Genomic DNA, 25394 nt, shown 5'->3' on the forward strand with positions numbered 1-25394 from the left:
ACACCTTGTCACTAGGTTACACTGTCTCTGAGATTTTGCCTCTGCAAAATCTGCACCTCAGGTCCTGTCTAATGTGGTAAACCTCTGCTTCTGTGGTTCTGGTGCTTAGTGCCCATTCTTGTGCTGCTATGTTCAGTGCCTCAGTGATGTTTTAGTCCAGCTCTGCCAGCCATTGATAGGATTTCCCAATATCAGCCACCCCCACTATCTGTTAATGATACATCCCATTCAGAGTCCTGTCCTGCATTTCCTCCGCTTGATTTTCTTCCCATGTCTGCTGCTGCCTCTCAGCAGCTCGTCTCTGAATGCCATCTTATTGATGTACTCCAGGAAACTATGAATTTTGTCCAGGACAAGAGCTTTGGCACTCTTCATCTCCACCTAGAGTTGCTTTTGCAAAAGGCAACTGGACTTGCTTGCTTTTTCTTTGAAAGTATTTTGCTTCTCATCCAAGAAACTTCTTCAGAGAATTGAAGAAAGAAAAGAAAAGTCCAGTTGCTCTTTGGAAAATTATCTTTGGGACAACCAGGACCTCTTATGATGCCACAGAATCTCCATAGACATCTATCCACCCACCCATCTTCTTTCCATCTGCTATACAGTCTCTGGGTGTTGGGCTTGGGGTGGAAACCTTTATCCATTTTGAGGAGCTTCTAAGTCTTCACATCACACCCTCCAAGTAATAGTATGTATCATAGATGTTATGCTATATAACATGTTACATGCCACATAACATGTAATATACATATTAGAAGGCTTGGGGATCCAATGAAAATAGGAAGCCCGTCAATGCTAGACTTTAAAGGTGCCCTTCTGTGATTTTAGTTTACATTTATATTTTTAATTTCAGCAAGGACTGTGGGCCCAATTGGCAAAAGAAAGCTCAGGACCGAATTGGTTGGAAACATGCAGAAGAGGTCTTCATCCTGCTGTGGATAGACAATGGCTAAAATGATGAAGATGATGATATTTTTAACTATTTAATAGATCTTATTTTTTTTCAATTCACCTAGTCACTCGAAACACAAAAGGTTACCAGAATTGTGAAGGAATTTTTAATCAATCAGTACTCCATACTCTGAGGGACGTGCTAATATAAGATTTCAGACCATCATTCTATTGAAGCAACTGAAATAGTTGTTATGGCTTTTCAACTCTTGCAGACTTACAGGCATATATTTTGGACTCCATTTCCCACAATCCATTCCCATTAGCCATGAAGCCCTGGGGATTGAAAGGAGTTGACGATTCAACACTCATGGAGGAACCCAGATTGCTGACTTTTCTTCTGCAATCAAAATTTAAGTTTTACTGAAGAAGATACTAAGCCTAAGGATGTCTTTGTAAGTGCCTGGCTTGTTAATCTTAACCAAATTTACTGTGTCTCAGTGCCAACTTCAGTAATCTATTCCTCATTAGCAAGTTGACCACACCCAGAGCAAAACTCAGGACAAAAAAATGGGGTAAGGGATGGGTGAAATAATAAGTTTATCCAGTTACTAACGGAAATGAAAAATAGGGCAATGGGTTGTATAGTGCATTGAAAGCCCATTGTGTCTGTTGAAGATCTATGATTCTGAGTTTGTACAAATTACTACTGTACCATCTGATAAAGTGGACCTTCATCTGCAAAATGTATCCCATAATAGTTTTGTTAATCCTGAAAACACAACACAAATTTCTGTTGGTTTTCCTATAGGAAATTTCAGTAATGCAATTCTCTGCCATCCCCAGGCTAGATACAAAGCAGAAAGTCTCGGGATTCCAAATATGTTTCAGCAACATCACACATCTCCAGCAGAATCCAGACTATTCTGGATGAACTGCATTTGCTAAATATATAAGATATTTATATAACTGGCCATCTTAAACAACTCTGGGCAGCTCACAATAATGATTTGTGATTTACTACAGGTAGGTCACAATTGGTCCAACTTCAAATAATACTATATTTGATTTAATGCACACTGAAAATTGATTCCAGGTTGTGATTAATGCAATCCAAAATTCAACTAATGCAGCACGATAGCACATGTGCAACTGAGACTAGTGGTTACAAAGGTGCAGCTAGCATTTAAAATGCTGCTAATCTTTGTGCTTGCAAAGTGGAGAAAAGGAAGATTTAATCAGAGGAAAACAGTACAGACTTTAAAACATCAGAGAAAATTGATGTAATAGAATTACATGAACCTGGTCCTAGCTGTGCTAAAACCGAATGGGAAATTAGAATATTTTAATCTATGGATTTTTTTTCTTACATTTTGCTTTTTATAACCGCTTTTGTGATTTTTATTAACCATACATTTACATTATTAGAGTTTTTTTATCCTTTAGTATAAAAATCTATTAAGCTACATATAAAAATATATGCTTAAAATTTTTCATTCCTTATTTGTTGAATTGGAAACAATTTTCCATAGAAAAATCACTTTGAATACAGCTTAGCAAATTCAGATGATATGATCATTTTGTGGGATTCATTAAATGCTACTCTATGCATACTTTTCCAGTCTGACTCAAATAGCACAGATTCAGGTGGTGGGAAACAGCTGTTGCTGGCTAAAGCAGAGAGAGACCACCAAAATCCTCCAAATGTTGACTTACCCCTCCTGTACCACCATTGGAGAAACATCCCATGGCATGAAAGCCTGCCTATATTTCTCAGAGGATTTGATTATGAATGTCACTAATGAACCATGAAAAGCTATTAACTATGCCCTGGCTAATTTAACTTTTAGCTAAACAGTGAACACAAAGCAGGGCTAGCACTTTCTTGAACTTCTTTCAAAAGTAGAATCAGACAGATGAAAACCAAAGTAGCATTTTAGTTTGCAGGGAATGTGGGGGGACCCATTCATTCTCGTTTTTATTGGCGCCCATTTCTCCTTGGGACAAGAGGGAGAAGTATATAGGCTAATCCGAGGCGCTGGGAGACTGGGAAGAAAAGGATGAATTTCATCTTTAGGCTTGGTAGCCAAACCCCTGCTGAACCTTTCAAGTTTATATATGCCGACTCCCACACAGCCTTCTCATCTTCTGCAAAGAAAAATCTGTGAAGTTGAAGGAATATCCACTACCTAGTCCTAAAGCCATACCAAACAAAAAGAAGAAGCCGCCCGCACTTTTACCCCCAAAAATAATTCCCCGTGTCTTTAAAAAAAAGTTTTCACCATTTCTGTCACCCTTGAAAGCTACCGAAGGGAAAGAGTCGTACTTAAAATACAAAAGGCACTCCAGATCGCACGAATTCCACAAAATGTGAATGTGCATTGAACCCTCTTCCCCGCTTTTAAAAAGCATCCCTCCCCGATCCCCCCTCCCAGCAGAATTCTCAAGTTACTTGTTTTGCCATTTATACAACTGCAGCCAAATCTGTTTACCTGAACTTTTCTTGTTCTCAGGCTTTCCCCCGCGTCCTTCTAAGACCGGTCGGCACATGCAGCCCAGAGGAACACTGAGAAACTTTTCCTCCCCTTTTCTTCCTTATGTTTCCCTAGACAAAGCCGCTCCTCTAGCAGGTGCAAAGGCGGAGCCTGGCCGCACTGCCAGCTGGGAACTGTAGTCCAATTTCCCTCCAGCTTTTTCGCTGGTATTTTTTCACTACTTTTTTTCCTTACATCTCTTCTATGGCTTGTTTGAATCAGGACAGATACATTTAGCACTACAAAGTTTCTGAAGTTTTGTAGCTCTTCTTTTGTTGTATTTTTATAAAATATTTTCTGCTGTGCCTCTTTTTCAGTTTTCACACATTTTAAATTTAAGGAATATTCTGTGATATCCTGAGATCATTGTAAGCCACTATATATTTTGAGTGAATATGGATTTGGATATTCTCTTTATTATAGTTATAACTATTGCTACACTCGAACTTGAAATTTGCTTTCAATATTTTGAATATTATCCAATCTATCTATCTATGAGCCACGGTGGTGTAGTGGTTAGAGTGCAGTACTGCACTTTACTTATGCTGAATGCTAGCTGCCTGCAATTTGGTAGTTCAAATCTCACCAGGCCCAAGGTTGACTCAGCCTTCCATCCTTCTGGGATTAGTAAAATGAGGACCCAAATTGTTGGGGAAAATATGCTGACTCTGTAAACTGTTTAGGGAGGGCTGTGAAGCGGTATATATAGTAAATCTAAGTGATACACACACACACACACACACACACACAGTTAACCCATGCTTGCAGCTTTATAAATTACAACAGTTCATCAGAAATTAGGAGAAGGCAAACTAGGCTGTGCCAGATATTCTGGACCCAGTCCCACAAACTGAAAAGCTTAAATATCAAGAGGTCTATTCTTAACCTTACATGGGATTATTCTGAAATATTCCTCCACGTCTCTTTAGACATGATTTCTACCATTCTATGTCTTACTAAAGGGAATCTTCCCATTTAAGAGTACACACAGTGGTATGCTAGATTTATTGAAGATAAGTGAACTCTTAAAGCATCTTCCAAGTGTTTGTCATAATAGCCAATGATTGCAGGTCGATTCACTTCTCAAATTTTTTGATTCTTGAAGAGCATTCAGAAGCTACAGCTGGTGCAAAGTGCAGTGGAGTGGGCAGTTTTGGGGGTCCCAAGTATGGCCCATGTAACCCCGCTGCTCCACGAACTGCTTTATCAGTTTACTTCTGGGTGCTGGTAATTGCCTTTAAAGCCCTTCACAGCAAGGGTCCAAGCTATTTGAGAGACCACCTCATCCACTGGAATTGGCCTGCCCCAGATGTGCCAGCAGAGGAGGCATGCCATGGGCTCCGTCAGACAGGATATTCAGGCTAGTGAGGTCCAGGAGACCTTTTCTCCAGTTGAAGCTGCTCTTTGGAACACCCTACCCAAGTGAAGATGGCTCCAACTCCCCTAACCTTCCATTAAAGTTTAAAGATCTGGCTCAGCTAGTTGACTTTGAGCTCCAATGGTTTTCAATGAGGTTGGGTGGTTGGTAGATTAACAACAGATCACATCACCTCCCCTTCTCATCATATTCCCTCCCTCTCCATCATTTTAGCTAGGTTGATTTTTATAGCACTGCATTTATTATCATTAGCTTTTGTACAGTTTTATCTTTTAATATTATAAGCCGCCCAGAGTTACCATGTAGTAAGATGGGCACCAATAAATTTTACAAATAGATAAATAAAATTGTACACCAAATGTCCAGGCAAGTATAGATGGTCTGACTTTCCAAGTCAACTAGGCTTTACATATATTTGAAAACTGCATTAATTTATATAATAATAATAATAATAATAATAATAATAATAATAATAATAATAATAATAATAATAACAACAACAACAACAATATCATTATTATTATTATTATTATTATTATTATTATTATTATTATTATTATCAGAGTTGGAAGGGACCTTGGAGGTCTTCTAGTCCAACCCCCTGCCCAGGCAGAAAACCCTACACCATTTCAGACAAATGACTATTCAACATCTTCTTAAAAATTTCCAGTGTTGGAGCATTTACAACTTCTGCAGACAAGTTGTTCCACTGATTAATTGTTCTAACTGTCAGGAAATTTCTCCTTAGTTCTAGGTTGCTTCTCTCCTTGATTAGTTTCCACCCATTGCTTCTTGTTCTACCCTCAGGTGCTTTGGAGAATAGTTTGACTCCCTCTTCTCTGTGGCAACCCCTGAGATATTGGAACACTGCTATCATGTCTCCCCTAGTCCTCCTTTTCATTAAACTAGGCATACCAAGTTCCTGCAACTGTTCTTCATATGTTTTAGCCTCCAGTCCCCTAATCATCTTCGTTGCTCTTCTTTGCACTCTTTCTAGAGTCTCAACATCCTTTTTACATCGTGGCGACCAAAACTGAATGCAATATTCCAAGTGTGGCCTTACCAAGGCATTATAAAGTGGTATTAACACTTCACGTGATCTTGATTCTATCCCTCTGTTTATGCAGCCCAGAATTGTGTTGGCTTTTTTGGCAGCTGCTGCACACTGCTGGCTCACATCTAAATGGTTGTCCACGAGGACTTCAAGATCCCTCTCACAGTTACTACTATTGAGCAAGGTACCACATATCCGGTACCTGTGCCGGATATGGAGGCGTATGACTTTGATATTATATGTATCTGGTCAATATAGTTTGTTCAGCACACGATGATTACAAACAAACTATGGTATAACATTTAAAGAAACCCCTTTTGTCATTTATAAGATTTATCAATCTTACAAACTAATCCTGAAAATGCAGACACAGTAACCAAGTGTGATATAAACAATATGATAATGATACAAAGTAATCATAGAACTGGATCATTCTATGCGACATAGAATGTTGTTGCATACAGTAACCTCCAGAAAAACATGTTAAGAGGGCCAGGTTTCACTATCCTTTGGAATATGGCTACTTTTGTTTCTAGATGGGAAACTGTTTCAAAGCAGGGGAACCTCCCACAGATATTCTCTGGTCACTCTACTTAGGCAGATAATATACCAAGCATTAAGTTATATAGGGCTTTATAGGTATTGACAAGCATCAAGTATTCCATCAGAAAAACACCAGCAGCCAGCACACTTCTTATATCAATGATTTAATATTTATTTATTATTTCTTTTAAAATAACAAAAAAGAAAAAGTTATAATTATAATGGAAATACATATTCTCAAAAAAAAAGAAAATAAACTGCATAAAAAGCATTTTTTTTAGAAGTGAAAAAGAAAAATACCAACAGAAAAAACAAAGTATATCATTGCAATATAAGTTACAATTCTATAGATGCCTATCTAATGTAAATATTCAAGCACACATATATTGATTTCCAATACATTTATATAACTATCATTCATCTTTAACCTACTCCATTTTGTAAAACTGAGTTCCATCTTTCATTTTACTTGGCTATGCAAAGTTCTATTTCTACAGACAAAGTACTCAGATTGCAAATGTAACCAGGTCTTCAGTCCATTGAATAAAAGGAGTCATTACATTTATCTTTCCAATGTTGCAATATCAGTGTTTTTGTCACAGGAAGGGCACAAAGAATACATTTATATTCTAATGTCGATATTGTAGGCATGTAAATTAAAAGAATAATCTCTGAAAATTTAAGAAGGGTAATGTAACATGACATTCATCAAACACATAAGCTGTTGCAGATGAAGTTTTAATGCTATTAAGTGCAGCTGAAATTTGCAAGAATTACAACAATCCTATTGCAAGATGACAAAAGGGAATAATGTGGGCACACAACAAGTTAGTGACAATGCTGAATCAACACAACTATTGTGGACAAAGTGACTTAAGTTTACTTCCAGCGCATTTCAATTTGGATCTGTATTGTTTTTGGTAATAAATATCTTAGCCCTGGACATCGTAAAGGGAGATCTGAAATTAGGTTCCACCTATTACAAAGTTTGGGATATAGCGGGTACTCAGATCTGCTTGTTTTTCTTTTCCAACTCTCTATTTTGGTTTTGAATCAGTAAGAATTTTTGTTTCATTTTGTTTTTAATTTGGTCTTTAAGTTTGCTAAGTAGTTCATGCAAAAGTATAACTGCTTCTATGAAAATGTATATTGCCCTCTTTTCCTTCTTTTTTCTTTTTCTTTTTTGCAAAATATTGACACTGAATATTTTACTGTTAAGGGTTTCATGTGGATCCTAATGAATACTGAAGTTTTCTTAAGAAAAATGAGGGAGGTCCTTTTATTAAAAAAAAGAAAGAAACAAAGACAATGGATTTATCTTTTAGAAATATAGTCCATTTAAATTGCAATCCTTATTGACTCTGAACAAACTGAACTTTACCTCAAAAGTGGTTAATCTTTCTCCCCTAACTTTAGAAAGAAGAACAGTGAATATGGAAAAATCCATTAGCCATCACCACCAAAGTAGATGGCTTCCTTGGTTCCCATAGCCAACCATTTTTCACCAGCTGCCCAAAGAGAAGTAAAGTAATGTTTGTTGTGCTTTTACTTATAATTGCTCATATAACTTTAAGTGACTTTGTGTAGACTATTAACTTTGAAAGGTGGTAGACAGCCTGCAATTAGTTAAAATAAAAAAGATGGACAACCTTTAAGTGGCTGGCCATAACATCTGGTTTTCTGTTTGGTGGTTTGAATGTAGCAGTGGGCAAGGTTCATACAGGCAAGGTCTGGAAGAAAAGCAGCAGAACTCATCCCAAACTGGGGGGGGGGAGAGATATTAAATCAAGAACTAGAACACTTAAAAGAATGGCTTGGCTCTATCATCCTGCCAAATTTTTGCAGTAAATTCTGGAGAGCCAGTGTGGTTTCTTGGCACTCATAGAAAAAGGATAAAAACAGTAAACCAAACTCAAACTGGTCAGTGGCATAATTGAAGTACAACTTTTTTGCATGATTTCTGTGTTAGGAATTATTTATTTATATCACACATTTTTTTAACAAGTAACTCAAGGTGTTATTTGTTTCAAAAAGTGATCAGAAATGTCTGCAGGCTATAGTCAAAAATTTCAAGGTGGCAACAATAATGATGCTAACAATCTCTTTTTTATGTGAATCACATATATAAAATGGACAGTGTTTCAATTTCACCATTGCAGTTACCAGCTTAACCTTTTTGAATAACACTAATTCTACTGTGTCTCCATTCTCTTGACCTCAAGATCAAATTTCATATATAACAGGGGTGTCAAACTCACATTGCCATGGCATTGTCACGTAACCAGGCATGGGCATGGCCGGCTCCGGACGCATCAAGCCCATGGGCCAGGAGTTTGACAACCCTGATATATATCATCTTCTAAGTAGGAACCATCCATTAAACTGCCAGGTCATTTGACCTATTTACCTTTAGTGCAGCCACTTACATATGACTGAGAAAAAGGAAAAAATAAAGCACACATTTGCAGGAGATTTCAAATTTCTATATGCAAACTTAAAATGATGATGGTTGTTGTCATTAGAAAATGATGTTCTGCATTGATAGGCAGATCCCTCCGTTCTTTTTCTTCACTTTCTCATCTTTAGAATTAGCTAGGCAGCTTTTAAGTAGACAGAAAGGCTCATGCATCCTACCTATCCTACCCTCCTATTCAATTCTCTTTAAATTGGACAAACTTTCATTGATAAAAGAATTGTCAATTTCTAAATTGATGTCATTTCAATTTGCCTTGATATTTGAATTAGATATACTTTTTGTGAAGGGTAATCAGAAACGAAGACTATTCTAGAATTATTCATTTTTCAGAAGACCAAAAAACAAACAAGACCTCCCCCATTTTTTGTTTACAAAAATACAATGACTATTCTTATTATATTCAGTACCAAAATAATTCAAAACTTAGAAAATTCCATAGGAGCTAATATTTTTTTCCACAGAACTAGATATAGAACATAGAATAAGTTTCCTTTGCCATTCCAGACAAATTTCTGTCCAGCCTCTTCTTGAAAACCTCCAGTTATGGAGCACCTGTAACATTTGGAGATAAGCCATTATACTAATTAATTGTCCTCACTATCAGGAAATTTATCCTTAGTTCTAGACTGGATCTCTATTTAATGATCTTCCACCTGTTTCTTCTTGTCCTGCAGTAAGGTGCTTTGGAAAATAGGTTGAGCCCTTCTTCTGTGTCAACTCCACAAATACTGGTTTTGTTTCACCCTAGTCCTTCTCTTTATTAGACTACATATACCTAGTTCCCTCAATCATTCAGCATATGGTTTAACCTCTAGATCATTTTTCTGCTCTTCTCTGCACTTTTTGATTAACATCTTTTCATATCTTGGTGATCCAAATTGGATGAAGTATTTAAAGTGTGGTCTTACCAGTGCAGTATAAAGTGGTGCCATCACTTCATATGATCCCGAAACTAATCCTCTATACAACCTGGACTGCATTAGTTTTCTTGGCAGCTACAGCAGTGTGTTGGCTCATACTTAACATACGTTTCTGCCTAAGCTATTATCCAAGTTAAAACAAAAAGTGTTGCTGAATCAGAACCAAAATAGAAAATTAGTAAAGAAAGATGTATTGCTGAGTATTCAGCTGAATCCCACACTTTCTCACTATTCCATTCTGATTGGAATCAAATTTCAGACTTCTTGCTTATTGCTAGTGCATTTATTACAAAAAACAATATAGGCCAAAATTAAAATGGGTTAGAGGCCACCTTAGGGTCTTCTATTCATACATTTTTGCTAATCCAGCACTGTTACTGAACTGCTACACTCCCACATTGTTCCCCCTTGGCATTTAAGGAGGTTTCTTTTGGTTCAGTAATAGCACAGCTTTTGGCATTGACAAATCATATTTTTAAATCTGTGATGCTGCTGGGTTCTGCAGAGTGATATACACTGTTTTCTTATTTTTGGGGTGCTCCTGCTTCTTCCATGGAGTTCTTCTGTAGGTTTTATAAATGCCTTAGCAATAAATTCAGTCATATTCTTGTAGCAAATTTCACGATTTGGTAAGAAACTGGCTTGATTTTCCTTGCTTATATAAGCAGTCTATGCAAAATTTTGCTTCATCTCATCTCCCGGCCTTTGGTCTTAAGTGAGTCATTTCTCTCAACACTTTCCAAGCACAGATAATGGTGGTATGTTGAAGCTGTTGAAAAAGTTTCCAGTTGCAACAGTGCAATGTCCTGCCATCATCACAGCTTTCAATGAGAATTTATTGGCAAGAAATGTGAAGTCTTGATGATCAGGGAGCTCATAAATTTGCAAAGTGAATGTCACATTTACCAGAAACAAGTAGTAGTTATTTTTATTTCTTTCTGGGTGGAGACATGGGCAAGGAGGATGTTTTTCCAGAAGCTGCTAAGACATAAGCAGAGGGCAGGAACTGAATGCCAATTTCTGCCTTCTCTTATTGGACAGTCTAATGAGTTTATGATACTCTCTGCTTCTTCTCATCTTCCATAGGTCACCAGGAAAGACAACAATTGATTGATCATCATCATTTCTGGCTTGAAAATCCTTTGGAGAGATTGGTTATGGAAAGAGTTTTGTGTAGGACGACTCTTACTCATTAATTAATTACATTCTTTGTGATTTAAGTCGCTTAGATCTCAAATGGGTTCAAATAAGCTGTGCTCCTATACACTTTTCTCCAACTTATTTTACAATGGCTTAAATGGGCTGGAACTCAGCTGCTCACCCGATGTAATGCTGCTTAGATCCTTTTCAAAATCTTCCAAGCTCAGACTCCAGAATTTGATATATTTTTAATGTTATGTTTCAAAATAGCCACTGTGTGGCAACAGCATGCTATGCAGGAACCAATATTCCAGAGAAAATGTGTCCTTTTTTTTTTGCCTTTCTCAAGGAATTTCTTAAGAGCATCCATTACAAGATTATAGTTCAAAAACCAATTTACAGATAATCCTCAACTTACAACCATAATTAGGACTGTAACTTCTGCTGTTTCTGCTCACTTAAGCAGTGTTAAGTGAGTCACAGCCAATTTTACAACTTTTTTGCTGTGATTATTATGCAAATCTGACTATGGACTTTGCTTTTCAGAAGTCCCTGGAAGGTCACAAATGGTGGTCACATGATCCTGGGACACTGCATCTGTCATAAGTGCATGTGGGTTGCTAAGCAACCAAATTTTGATCACATGACCATAGGGACCACAGCTGTATGCAAGGACAATTGTAGGGTCACTTTTTTCAATGTCATTGTAACTTCAAGTTACAATGGTTGTTAAATGAATGGTCATAACTTGAGGACTGTCTGTACCTTTACACTATCAGTATCAACTAGTGGTGAATCCAATACTAAGACTAAGTAAAAAAACAACAACCCAAAACAATAATTTCATGTGTCAGGACTTACAGAAGCCTTCCCATCTTGGTACTCACCAGAGGGGTTGGACTGCAATTCCCATCATTCCCAAACACCAAGGATGGGGCCTGTGTTAATGATTATGAGATTTGACATCCCATATATACCAAGGGCACCAGGTTGAGAAAGGCTCACCTACCAGATAGTAAAAATATCACACTTATTGGAACATATCTCAGATCAAATGAGTACAATGAATCAAATATCTATTCTGTTAGTAATGCAAACATAACTGGAACATTATAGAACGTTGTTGAAATAATAATAATAAGTTATCTGGATATCTATTACAATTCGTATCACAGTCAGATAAAATTCTGAAATAATGGCACCATTTCAACTGTTTCCAAATCCAGAGATGGAAATTCAGGCTCCTCCATGAGATGACTGTATTACCTCAACAAGTTTAAACAATGCTTTGAAAAGTGATGGATAGTTATGCTTCACATGCCAAAGTTTACATAATAGCTGAATCAGGCTTAAATATACAGTGACCAATCCTGTTTTATAGACCAGTGACAGTTAATTAAAAAGGGGTACAAAATTAAAACAAAAGATATGCTTATAGAAAGTAAAATGGAAGTTATATTTCAGTTTCACCTGAGGAGGAAAAATAATGCAAATAGTTAAGTTATAGATGGATTTGCAAACATAGAGATTTGTAAATTATAGGAACAACACAACTGAATAAGTGGAAAATGAATACATAGCTCAGAGGTTTCTTCCATTTAATTTCTAGTCTGTCCATAGGAGCAGAAATAGAAACAGCAAGATGGCTGAGCCAGATCCAGGAATGTTAGAACTGCCCTTTTCAACATATTTTGCACAGAAACTGGAAGCATCTTGATTCAGCCAAGATAACATATTGCTGATGGCGTCAAAAATAATTATTTCTCTTGCTGTCACTTGATTAAATGAAACTGACAAGACCTGTTGCTCAGGTGAGAACATGAAGGTAATAACTGGCAAGTCAAGTTAGAACAAGAGGCAGAGAAACATACTGATGCATGCACAGGACAGTTCTGGATAAAGCTATAAATTACTGTTGTCAGGACATAGTGGGAAAGTCAACAAATAGGTCTGCATTCTTGCTGATCTGTCGTGTTTATGGAATACATTATGTCACAGGAATATTACAATTTGTAAAAAATATGTTATCTTCCAATTGTTTCATGCAGCTGCCAATGAAACCAGGACTAATCTGAGGCATATGGGGAAACCTGGCGTAATGCCCTCTTGCTCCTCAACACAACTCCTTGGTTTTGTGATGCAGACATCTCAAGAACCAAGGTATAGGCAGCCAATTACAGCAAAGCTATGTCACAATGGGGACTTCAGACAATGGTGAAGAATTAATAGATGAGATTAATAGATATCTCCACAATGGGGAGCAGGATGCACAGGGATCCGATTATCAGTTCCAATGGACGTGAGTGGCAATGTTTCTCAACCTTAGTCCCTCTATGATGAGTGGACATCAATTCCCAGAATTCAACAATCAGCACACTGGTTGAGGATTTCTGGGAATTGAAATCCGAATATTTTAAAATGACCAAGGCTGAGAAATTCTTTGGAGTATTGGGAACCATGGTTTTCCCCACAAGAACTAACGGAGATACCCTCTCTTGATGAGACAAAGTTTTTAGCAAAATTGCTATAGCATGTTCTTTCACAAATTATAGTGCTAGCACACAATTCATTTGCATTTCCACCTTCTTCAACTGGTGGCAATGATGCATGAACATGAATTTCACTAATAGATACTTCATCAAGAGATGGTCACCATAAACAAAACTTTCCAATGATTATAGACACAATGCTGTTCAACATCATGCATGTAGGAACTTTTTTGCCTGCACTTGTAAAACAGAACTAGATTGTCAAATAAGATTGTACAGGCAAAATATTTCCTTTAAAATGTAAGAAATCTATCAATCAATTATACTAGCTTTAATAGTCAGTTAACCCAAAGACTTTGAAAAGACAATTTACCCCAGCTAGCCATATATAAAATAAACTCACTACTATTACAGAATTATAGTATGTCATCTAACACATCTGAAAAAAAATTAAATAAAATAGAGGTGTTGAACTATGAAAAAGTTCCATTACATAAAAACAACCTCTTAGTGTTGAATCATCCAGTGTACACTGAAGATGGAATACTATGATATTCAAATTAACACAAGTAAATTAATTCCCAAAACATTTTTACCATTGCAAGAATCTTAATTCATATTCCCCACCTTTCCCGTTTATATTAAATATAACATAATTGTAAAACTAACATTTGTAATTTCCCAATTTTACAGATTGTGGGTTATTTCCATAAGTAGAATGTTCTAGATTGTTCAAATTTCTCATATTAGCTCCTGTTATTGGTGGTACAGAAGAGGAAGATTTTTTTTTAAAAAAAATGTTTTTTGTTTTTGTATGCAGATATTGGGAAACATTGCCTATAAGTAACAGAAGCATACCCTAACATAAGCTGAAATCTACGCTGAAGATAAATTCAGGTGAATACAAACATCTTCAGGTCTTATCATTTGAATAAGAGTTTACCTTGGGAAGAGAAAGACACTGATTCTAAAAAACAAACAAAACTCTACACTGAGGAACCTCCAAATTGCTGACATCGTCACAACTTTGAAATCTGTCATTTTTGACTAAGGGCTGGTTATAACTAAGCAGATTGTAAATAAATGAAGTCTCCCATTTGCTATCAAATATCTCAATGGTGGGTTTTCGGTAGTTAAGTTAGCCACAAGCCAACTTGAATGTAATAATACTGTCATGTAATTGAGATTTAGGGTTAGAATTTTGTAACCGTCTCTGAGTACAATCACTGGGTAGATTTTATATATTCAAAAAGAAGCCAAGAATAACACAAAAGTATTCCCTTCTCCAAAATCTTATCTAACAATCTGACAATTATAATTTGCTCATTTCTCTTTCCAGGCAGTCATAAAAGTAGAAAAGAAGCCGACTGTTACATCAAAACTAAAATTGGTTTTAATAATTATGCAGCCAGAATGTCAGCATGATTCTTTGGTAGACAAAATAACTAGGAAAATATTGCTTTCAGATCTACTGTGTTGCTTCTTCTTGTTTTCTTTAAAGTTGCAACTTGTGGAGCATGATGGATAAAAATTAAGAAAAGACCCTAGTCAGCATTATGATCTCTTTTAAGTAGCTTTTCCGTAGCTGGAAAGGAAAACCCTGAATTTCTTCTAATCTTCCCTTACTCTGTTATCCATCTTGACATTCTCCTCCTCCTCTTTGATTATACCATATCTAATTCTGGAAAATCAAATTTAATTCACACCAGTAAGCTGGCAGGAGAGAGTAAGTGGCTTGACATTGGATGGCAATGATTATACAGAAGCAACTTTGCTTCCTAGATCCCTTTGATCCTGACTCCTTTCATTTGTCATTTAGAAAGATTAGTGGCTCGCGGGATGGTATTAAAAATACAATTTGCTCCAGTAGACCCAAAGAATGAATCTCAGAGGAATAAAAACCTGAGGAAAAGTATAAAGGTCTACTTCCCTACACTTTATTCCGAGAGAACCAGGTCATGTAGAAGTATAGTATCAACACTGAAACTCTGCCTAGGTTGATGTTTGATACTTTCTCTTTCCTAGAAAATTACAGAACCTTTTGACCTATGTAACACTGAGAGTTAAGCTAAATGTAGAGAAAGGCAAAGAATCTGGAGGGGGGAAAAGAGATTGCTTTCTCATCACATCGGAGAAAGTTATGATCATTAGGTGAAAATAGTTATTTCATCATAGAAATTCCATAATTTACATAGTCCAAGTAGGAGGGAGGGCTAGAAAAAAAATCAGAATTTTCGGCCACCATGTTTGATAATGGAGGTTATGAATTTCATTCCCAAATATCTGGAAACGTTGGGAAAGTTTGTTTAAATAATCAAGTGTGATGTAGGAAACTGATATTGCAGTGTTTATGCAACAAACACAATTAACCTAGGAGAAGACTGCTCTTATATACTGACTCCTATCCAATGCACATTCAATGGGATTTTTAACATACAAGTCTAGCAGTTGTCACAAACTTGCTAACATTTTCTCTACTCTCAATGTTTTCATTGTCATTGGGAGAAAGATGTCTGCTCAACTGGGAATGTTAAAGAATAACTTGCTTAGTGTCAGGAACCAAAGTAGAAGTCATGATACAGATTTTAGAAGTATAGGACAGGATAACTAACTGTTTATGGAGAAGAGATAAATTGCAAAGGAAGCTACACAAAAGAACTTTATCCACAGAGTTTCATTTTCATCTCCGATATATATTTTGTAGCTTTTACATGTCAGTGGCACACCTGAATCAATGCAGAATTCTGGGGTACATAGATTACAGTCACACGCTCCTGCAACATAAAAGAGGCAGAAACCATATTTGACAATAAGGGTATCTCTTAAATGGAGATGGGATAAAAGTTACAAAATGGCTAGGGCCCCATGACATGGCATCAGAATGGGTTTTCTGAGAAGTTTTATCTATAATATATCTGTCTTCTACAGTTTTTGTTTCCCACCTTAAAATAACAGGAAATTATGCTGTTGTTTTGAGCATTTATGACCAGGAGGTCGGAGGGATGCAAAAAGAAATACATGTAGCCTTAGAGCTATAGCTACCCTCCCATTACTTTAGGGAATTAAGACAGTGGAAAATGTTGGGCACATCCCATAGGAGTGCTCTTCAGTTACTTTAGGCTATATAAGTAGTCCTCGATTTATGACTGCAATTCAATGGACCAGATTTAATGTTATAAATCATTACAGTCATAAGTCAAGGTACCCATGCGATCAGATCTTATTTTATGACTTTTTCCAGTGGTTGTTAAGTGAATCACTACGGTTGTTGAATCTGCGGCCATGAAGCAAACAGTGCAGTTTTAAGTGCAAACCCATTTTTCCAAATGGGTATTTTTTGCCCATTGTAAAGGCGAGTCTGTTGCCAAGGAACTGAAACGTAGTCACATGACCCTGAGAAACGGGGGTGGGGGGAGAGACATTTTATGATGGCCAGAAATGCTTTACAAGCCGTAAAACACCTGTTGTGAGCTTGTCGTAATTTCAAATAGTTAAGCAACCTGCCGGAAGTCAAGGATTGTCTTTTCCCATTGGTCATCCTCATGGTACTTACTGATGGGAATCGAAGTTGAAAGGTTTACGATAGTGTAAAGCTAGCTATCTCCTGCTGCAGGATTAGCTAATCACATGACAGCTTCCACACCTGACTTCAAGGGTAAATTGTGATTTCTTATGTTGGCAACATATCAGTATACCAGTTAATGTTCAACAAACATTAACTGCTGCAACATACAGCCAGGTATAGTCTTTCCACTATGCGGATGTATATCCGCATGACGGAAGGATTTCCAAGCTCTTGAACTTTGTCTTCAGTACAAAAGGTTCAGACAAATACGTGCTGGATGCTTTCAATGCATTGTTGAAAGCTGCTTAGTACCACAACTTCAATAAAAGCTGTTTTTGGAAGATCAAAGTACAGAATTCAAAGAAATCTGAACAGTGGGACACAGGAATGTATAGTTTCTTTTTTATTCTCTTCTTCCTTCTCCCATCTGCAGTCCAGATCAGCCTTAGGAAATTGTGTACTCTCACTTTTCAGCCTCTCTAATTAAAATTGAATACACCAATTCAAACATTTAATCATTTGGTCTTAGACATCACCAAACCTCATATATTCTCTCTCAAGGCCCACGACTTCCAAGAAAACTGGGTCAAGGAAAAATATTCACCTTTCCCTTAAATTTAAATGTGTAAACCTAACTCGAACATACATTTTTCACAATCCTTTCCCTCTACGCATCTTCCTTTTCCCCACCCCATTCAACCGAATTGTACTAAATAAACGCAAAAAAGTAGTTCATTTGCATTGCAAGTTTAGGTTTAAAATTTTATTTGTTTTTGTTGGTTTTTTAAGCTTTGGTCTATACAAAAAAAAAATCCCTTAGAGAAATAATAATAAAATGTTCTAAAATACAATTGCAGCTACATCGATCCCTTTTCCAGTGGAAGCCTCAAGCCATCACATTGAGAGCTGCTTTTAAAAATGCATTAAAAGGAGTAAGGGAATAGGAGGAAGAAGAGAGCACACCAATCACCAGGAAGATTGTGAGAAAGGGAGGGAACAAAAAGGGGGACTGGATTAAAAATATGAAAAAGGTGGTCTGGTGAGCAGGAAGAGAGTTTACCTAATATTTTTTTTTAGTTATTCTGGTTTATATGGCAAATTAAAAACCTGCTTGGGTTAAGGTCTCAAATCCACAAATGTACCTGTTGAGTTAAAAAAAATGGAAGAAACTGGACAAATGCAAAACTGTTTATTTCTTGGTGAATTTACACCCAATGGCTGATTCTGATTTATTTTTAAAAAGTTAAATATGTAAAAAAAATGAGAGGGTAGAACAGAAATATTCTCATTTTCTCTTCCTTTGATTTAGTTCTGATTTGTGTTAAAAATACAAAGAGGCAAATACAATCCTATCAAATGGAAAGCTCTACACCAAACACACAATCTATGTATGCATTTTTTCTCTCTCTCTTACATTGTACTAGCAGTGTGTATTAGTTTTAGTGTATAGGTTTAAAAGTACTTATCAGGATCCCATGGCAGTTTAAGGATAGTGCTCCAATTTGCAAGAAAAAAATTATAGTGAATGTTAACAAAAAATATCGCTGGAAAGAGCAGAAAGAATAGCTGACTGCTAATATTACAATGTTGTTAGCTGCAGCACAGATTATGGACTGGGAATCACTCTCATAAGCCCATAGGAGGGAAACATGAAAATAAAACCGCCTCAAAAGGAAAGGAAGAAATTTGTCATCATCTTTCTCAGGCACTTCTGTCTCCTGAACGCCCAGAACTTGAGCACTGGGGCTGCCCTCTTCTGTGTTAAGGAAACATCTGCTGATTAAGAAAAACAAAGGAAGGGAAAATTAGATTTACACCATATACAGGAAAGCAAGATTTCCCTTTAGGATGGAGGAAGCTGCTTTGAATGGTCAGACCACTGTCCCGCTAATAAGCCCTGTCTACTTTTATGGTCCCAATATGGGGGACTGCCTGGTTCCTGCAAAAAAAACAGCCACTTCTGACTTCTTGAATCTCAGGCCACCAAAATATGATGGGCCATATTTGTTATGTTGACAGAGAATGATTTATTTATTTATTTATTTATTAATCGTATTTATATACCGCCCTATCTCCCGAAGGACTCAGGGCGGTTCACAGGCATTTAAAAACATATAAATATAAATACAGAATAAAAACAATTAAGAAACTTATTTGAAAGCCCGTTAATTAAAATATACAAATAAAACCCAATTAAAACCCATGAATTTAAAACCTAGCTCAGTCCTGCACAATTAAATAAATATGTTTTAAGCCCGCGGCGGAAGGTCCGAAGGTCCGGAAGCTGGCGGAGTCCGGGGGGAAGTTCGTTCCAAAGGGTGGGAGCCCCCACAGAGAAGGCCCTTGCCCTGGGCGTCGCCAGGCGACATTGCCTTGCTGACGGCACCCTGAGGAGACCCTCTCTGTGAGAGCGCACGGGTCGGTGAGAGGTATTCGGTAGCAGGAGGCGGTCCCGTAAGTAACCCGCCCAATGCCATGGGCGCTTTAAAGGTGGTCACCAAGACCTTGAAGCGCACCCGGAAAGCCACAGGTAGCCAGTGCAGTCTGCGCAGGATGGGTGTTATACGGGAGCCACGAGGGGCTCCATCTATCACCCGCGCAGCCGCGTTCTGGACTAACTGCAGCCTCCGGATGCCCTTCAAGGGGAGCCCCATGTAGAGAGCATTGCAGTAATCCAGGCGAGACGTCACGAGTGCGTGAGTGACCGTGCATAGGGCATCTCGGTCCAGAAAGGGGCGCAACTGGCGTACCAGGCGAACCTGGTAGAACGCTCTCCTGGAGACGGCCGCCAAATGGTCTTCTAGAGACAGCCGTTCATCCAGGAGGACGCCTAAGTTGCGGACCCTTTCCATCGGGGCCAATGACTCGCCACCGATGGTCAGCCGCGGATTAAGCTGACTGTACCGGGATGCCGGCATCCACAACCACTCTGTCTTGGCGGGATTGAGCTTGAGCCTGTTTCTCCCCATCCAGACCCGTACGGCCTCCAGACACCGGGACAGCACTTGATAACCGTTGGGGTGGTCCGGTGTAGAAAAGTACAGCTGGGTGTCATCCGCATACAGCTGATACTTCACACCGAACCCCCTGATGACCCCACCCAGCGGCTCCATGTAGATGTTAAACAGGAGGGGCGAGAGAACCGCCCCCTGCGGCACCCCACAAGTGAGGCGCCTCGGAGTCGACCTCTGCCCCCCTGTCAACACCGACTGCGACCGGTCGGAGAGATAGGAGGAGAACCACCGATAAACGGTGCCTCCCACTCCCAATCCCTCCAACCGGCGCAGCAGGATACCATGGTCGATGGTATCGAAAGCCGCTGAGAGGTCTAATAGGACCAGGGCAGAGGAGCAACCCCTATCCCTGGCCCTCCAGAGATCATCCACCAGCGACCAAAGCCGTCTCCGTGCTGTAACCGGGCGGAAACCGGACTGGAGCAGGTCTAGATAGACAGTTTCATCCAGGTGCAAGGAAACTGATATGCCACCATACTCTCTACAACCTTCGCCGCAGCGAAGGTTGGAGACCGGACGATAGTTACCTAAAACAGCGGGTCAGGAAGGCTTCTTGGAGGGCCTCACCACCGCCTCTTTCAAGGCGGCCGGAAGACACCCTCCACCAAAGAAGCGGTCGTAATCGCCTGGAGCCAGCCTCGTGTGACCTCCCGGTGGCCAGCACCAGCCAGGAGGGGCACGGGTCCAGTAAACATGTGGTGGCATTCAGCCTACCCAGCAACCTGTCCATGTCCTCAGGAGCCACAGGGTCAAACTCATCCCAAACAATATCGCCAAGACCACCTCGAACATCTCACCCGCATCACCGCAATCTTGGTCCAACCCATCCCGGCTGAACGATTTTATCGTATAGATAACCGTTAAACTCCTCAGCACGGCCCTGCAGCGGGTCATCCCGCCCCTGATGTAGGAGGGAGCGGGTCACCAAACAGGGCGGCTGGGCGGTTATCTGCCGATGCAATGAGGAGGCGTAGCTACGCCTCGCTTCCCTCAATGCCACTAGGTAAGTCCTAGTATAGGACTTCACTAGTGTCCGATCAGCTTCCGAACGGCTAGACCTCCAGGAACTCTCTAGGCGTCTTCTCCGGCGCTTCATCCCTCTCAGCTCCTCGGAAAACCAAGGAGCCGGTTGGGACCTGCGCCGGGTCAGAGGCCGCAAAGGCACGACACGGTCTAAGGCCCCCGCCGCGGCCCGTTCCCAGGCCGCCACAAGTTCCTCAGCCGAGCCGTGGGCCAGACCCTCAGGAAACGGCCCAAGCTCCGTCCGGAACCCATCAGGGTCCATCAGGCACCTGGGGCGGAACCAACGTGTCGGCTCCGCCTCCCTGCGGTGGTGAATGGCGGTCAGAAAGTCTAAGCGAAGAAGAGAGTGATCTGACCATGACAAAGGTTCGATGACTATTTCCTTTAAGTCCAGATCTCTCAACCACTGTCCAGAGAGAAAATCAGGTCCAGAGTGCCACCCCCAATGTGAGTAGGGCCATCAACTACTTGGGTCAGATCCAAGGCCGTCATGGAAGCCGTGAACTCCCGAGCTGCCGTCGATGATGAGCCGGAAGATGGCAAGTTAAAGTCCCCCATGACTAAAAGTCTGGGGGTCTCAACTGCCACCCCAGCCAGCATCTCCAGGAGCTCGGGCAGGGCAGCTGTCACGCAGCAAGGAGCCAGGTACGTGATCAGCAAGCCCATCTGACACCTACGACCCCATCTCACAAAGAGGGATTCGCACCCGGCAATCTGAGGTACAGTGGTCTCCCTCGGCTCTAGACTCTCTCTAATCACAACCGCCACCCCCCCACCCCTACCCTGGGCCCTCGGCTGATGGAATGCACGGAAACCCGGCGGGCACATCTCTACAAGGGGCACGCCCCCTTCAGTGCCCAACCAGGTCTCCGTAATGCCCATAAGGTCCGCGGAACCCCCCTGTATAAGATCACAAACAAGGGGGGATGAGAATTGTAATCATATATAATGTAAAAGACTGGCAATGCTCCAATCTCCACCTTTTCCGATGAATAGAAATTATATATTTATTTTAGCATGAACTTAACAGTGCAGCCAGTCTGTATGCTCAGTAACAAAGAGTACCCTCTACCCAGTTTTTTAAAGCACTGGCTAGTTTCTACACTTCATGCATGGGTGTATACGTTTTCTTTTTTCATTCTACCCAGAAGTGAAAACCAGCCGCAAGGATTCACAGCTACTAGAAGCAACTCATTAATAACAAAAAAGAGAAGTAATATTTAGTAGAACACACAAAGGACATTTCTAAACATTGAAAATTGAGGTTCTATTTCAAAATGTAATATTTTTCCCATCAAGGTTACCAGGTTGTTTCAGAAAATCATGAGCAATATGATTGGAAACTGTCAAGATGCAAAAAGCTGGAAAGGACCCATATTTGGTCTAACCAAACACAACCATTGAGTTCTGGTGGTAATAAACCTGCATGACTTTTAGTTTGCTTACCAGTTGTCCTTCATTTACTGAGTAATCACTATCGAGATTTATTTTTTTACTAAAGAAAGGCAAGACAGAAATCTATTTTCCCCTGGAATGGGAAGCAGTGATATGTTTTGCCGGTCAATGAAAGTGTGAAGGATGTTTAGTTATAAAGAAGAAAAGCATCCATTTTATCTTCTTTTAGGTTTCATTTCCATTAACTGGCCAATTCCCAAATGCACTAAACTAGATGCTTTTACCTTGAGTCCTGCCCAACATGTCCAAGGGACATACTAGGCGAGCATGTGGTCTGGGTAAGGTGCTCGCACACCATCGCTGTATGTATCCATGGGGTAGTCTCCATCCATGTCCATGTGCATGTCCATGGGGTCCATAGGGATTTCCCCAGTATACATGCCACGGTATCCTCCATCCAATTCTATTGAAGCGTAAAAAGAAGAAAGGGACATATCGCTCATATTTGGCAAGACAAGCAAAGCAGTAAGCTGAAAATAAAATGATTTTCTAAATCAGAATCACTCCAGAATTTCCCAAAATGAGCCCTTTCAGATTTGTTCATTCAGAACGCCCCTGTCATACTGAGAATTGGAGTTCCAATTTATAAGAATTACAACAAGTTGGTGAAGCCTGCTCCTGAGCATGACATTCCATTGCATGCTGTCTGTCCCCAAGTAATTAAAACAGTCTGGAATGTTCAGAATACAACTTCAAATGATTTAAGCCCGCTTGGTTTGAGAAAGAGGAATTTGAAAAATTCTTGTAACATACATGGAATATGCGGGAACCAAGGCTTCAGACTTTTAATTTAACTATCATACATTTTCCCACAAGCAGCCTGTTCAGCTACCATACATGTATCCATGAGCAGCTTCAACAAACAATAGCTGAGCCCAAGAGTGGGAATTTTAGCCAAGCAGTCTGGTTGTATATCATTATTCTCCCTCTCACCTGAAATGACAAGCCCTCTATACTCACCATCTGCATATGGTTCATGAATGGGTATCATACTCTGGGCCTGTGGAAAGAAACCCAACTATTCTCAGAACAAAGACATAAACTTGAAACGGCTGTAAGTTAAACCAAACCTGCCATAAGAGGTCACTACTGAAGGATGCTGCCTATGCAACTGAGCTCTGGTTTCCCATGGCAACTTAATTATCTAATTAACTCTGATTGCCTGTAAGCAGGATAGCAAAAATTTCAGAACCCAGCCAAGCAATCCCAAATGTTGACCAAGAGAGCCTAGAGACGTCCAGTCTGCTAATCCCTGGAATGATGCTTCCATGGGGAATGGTTAAACCTACCCTTAGAGCCAATGCTTTAGATACTAAGCTTACTTAGGGCAATGATACACAACAGAAGGCTTAAGTCTTCTTTTATGCATAATTAACTCATCCCAATAAGCTACTCCTTTGGTATCTTTCCCAGGAATGATACTGCCAAAGGAAGCAATAAATGAGGGTAGGGCATTTTTTAAAAATCAAATTCTCCCTTAGTTATTATCTATCTGTTGTCAAAATTTGTAGAGGTGTTACAACATTCACCACTGCTACTAGCAGTAGTATTGCATTTAATGAAAAACAGATGTCGGATTGTAATCTCTGTGTGATATGTATTGTCTCCAAGCATGAGATAAAGACTTAAAACGGTTTTCATCAGCGCTTTGTTAAAGAGTCACTACTTTAAAGAAAGTTGACCTATCAGTCAGCAGTGATTCAGGTAGACTTTAAGATAAATTTGAAATCATGTCCACAAATTTTGTTTTATATTGACAGATTTCCAGATGTCTTCAAATATGCCAAGATTGCAACTTTCTCTCAGGAGATTATATCAAATAGAATTCCAGATATCTGCAGTTCTCTTAAGGACACACGTCCCCTTCTAATTATGGCCAGTTCCCTTATCATCAAGGAATAAGCTGCTTTGACAGAGAACTGAGAAACTGGGGAGAAAGATTTTAAGAATTACAATCCTTCTTTCTACCATTTTAGTACCAAACAGGTGTAGATATGAGGCTGGTAACAGACAAAATCAGAAAGGTATTACTCTCAGAACTGAAAAGAACTCTCTTAGGCATGTTTGAAGTTATCTGGAAATGTCTGACTTCCCAAATATTTCTGAAGTTCTGCCTTTGAAGTGAAATGGATGGTGGCAGTGGCAAGGGGGTAGATTTCCAGGAGGGAGGGGCTGCATTCCAGAGGAGTAAGAGGCCAACTCATCCCAGATATCATGTGTGAGAGAAAGAGGATGAAGACAATCCCTCCCTAGTAGTTCAAGAGTATACCGTAGATGCAGATAGTCCTCAGTCTGGCAGTCTATAGATGTGAAAAAATAAAGAACACAAGTTGGAAGAATTGCCATGTGTCATTCTTGGTTTTGGGACTTACATGGATTCAGGTTAAGTTCAGAGGCTTAGAACATGTACACTAATCCCTTGGCATCTAAATAACAGAAAAACTCACAGCTTCCCAAGCAGCAGGGTCATGTTTAAAGAGTGAGTTGGTGAGTTCCACAGAGACACGTTTCCGATAGTCTGGGTTCTTGTCTTCTGAGATGCGGAACAGCACAGCAGCTGCATATGTAGCTGGAGAAGTAAGAAAGAGACCTTTAGCCCGCCAGCTAAAAAAAGCTTGCCTTTGATCAGCTGTTGCATTGACTACCTTGAGAAGTATGTGAATGGCATTGATTTTCGAGTTTTCTTTTCCATACTATAACAAAATCCACTAATCTCTGATAATAAAACAATCTTTTCGTTTTTGCAAGCATTTTAGAGATTAGTTTTACAGTACAATTACTTCTAGGTTTTTAAGAGAAGAGTTGTATGTTAGAATATTCTTGCAGTAGAGGACACGCATCAGTGAATCCCTGGTAATGGAAACTATCCAGAGCTTTAATATTACTATGACCATGAGCTTTTGGAGTCAATTCTT

General features: G+C 39.4%; 1 protein-coding gene across 6 annotated transcripts in view; it reads right to left on the reverse strand.

The window, feature by feature from the left end:
- Positions 1-6545: 6545 nt before the first annotated feature.
- The window catches only part of JUP (junction plakoglobin), a 77246-nt gene continuing 58397 nt past the window's right edge, over positions 6546-25394 (reverse strand). For 3 of the 6 annotated variants that reach the window (XM_058182809.1, XM_058182813.1, XM_058182814.1), the window contains 4 exons: positions 24927-25048; positions 23440-23479; positions 22704-22882; positions 17736-18763 (listed from right to left, as the gene is read on the reverse strand). In XM_058182809.1, coding sequence (XP_058038792.1) covers positions 22737-22882; positions 23440-23479; positions 24927-25048 — 308 coding nt within the window. In that variant the 3' untranslated portion in view covers positions 17736-18763; positions 22704-22736. Of the gene's footprint in view, positions 11939-17735; positions 18764-22703; positions 22883-23439; positions 23480-24926; positions 25049-25394 lie in introns of those variants that run through there. The other 3 variants (XR_009155053.1, XM_058182811.1, XM_058182810.1) reach the window with 3 other exon arrangements.

This window comes from Ahaetulla prasina, chromosome 4, assembly GCF_028640845.1.
Source record: "Ahaetulla prasina isolate Xishuangbanna chromosome 4, ASM2864084v1, whole genome shotgun sequence".
Classification (NCBI taxonomy): Eukaryota; Metazoa; Chordata; class Lepidosauria; order Squamata; family Colubridae; genus Ahaetulla; species Ahaetulla prasina.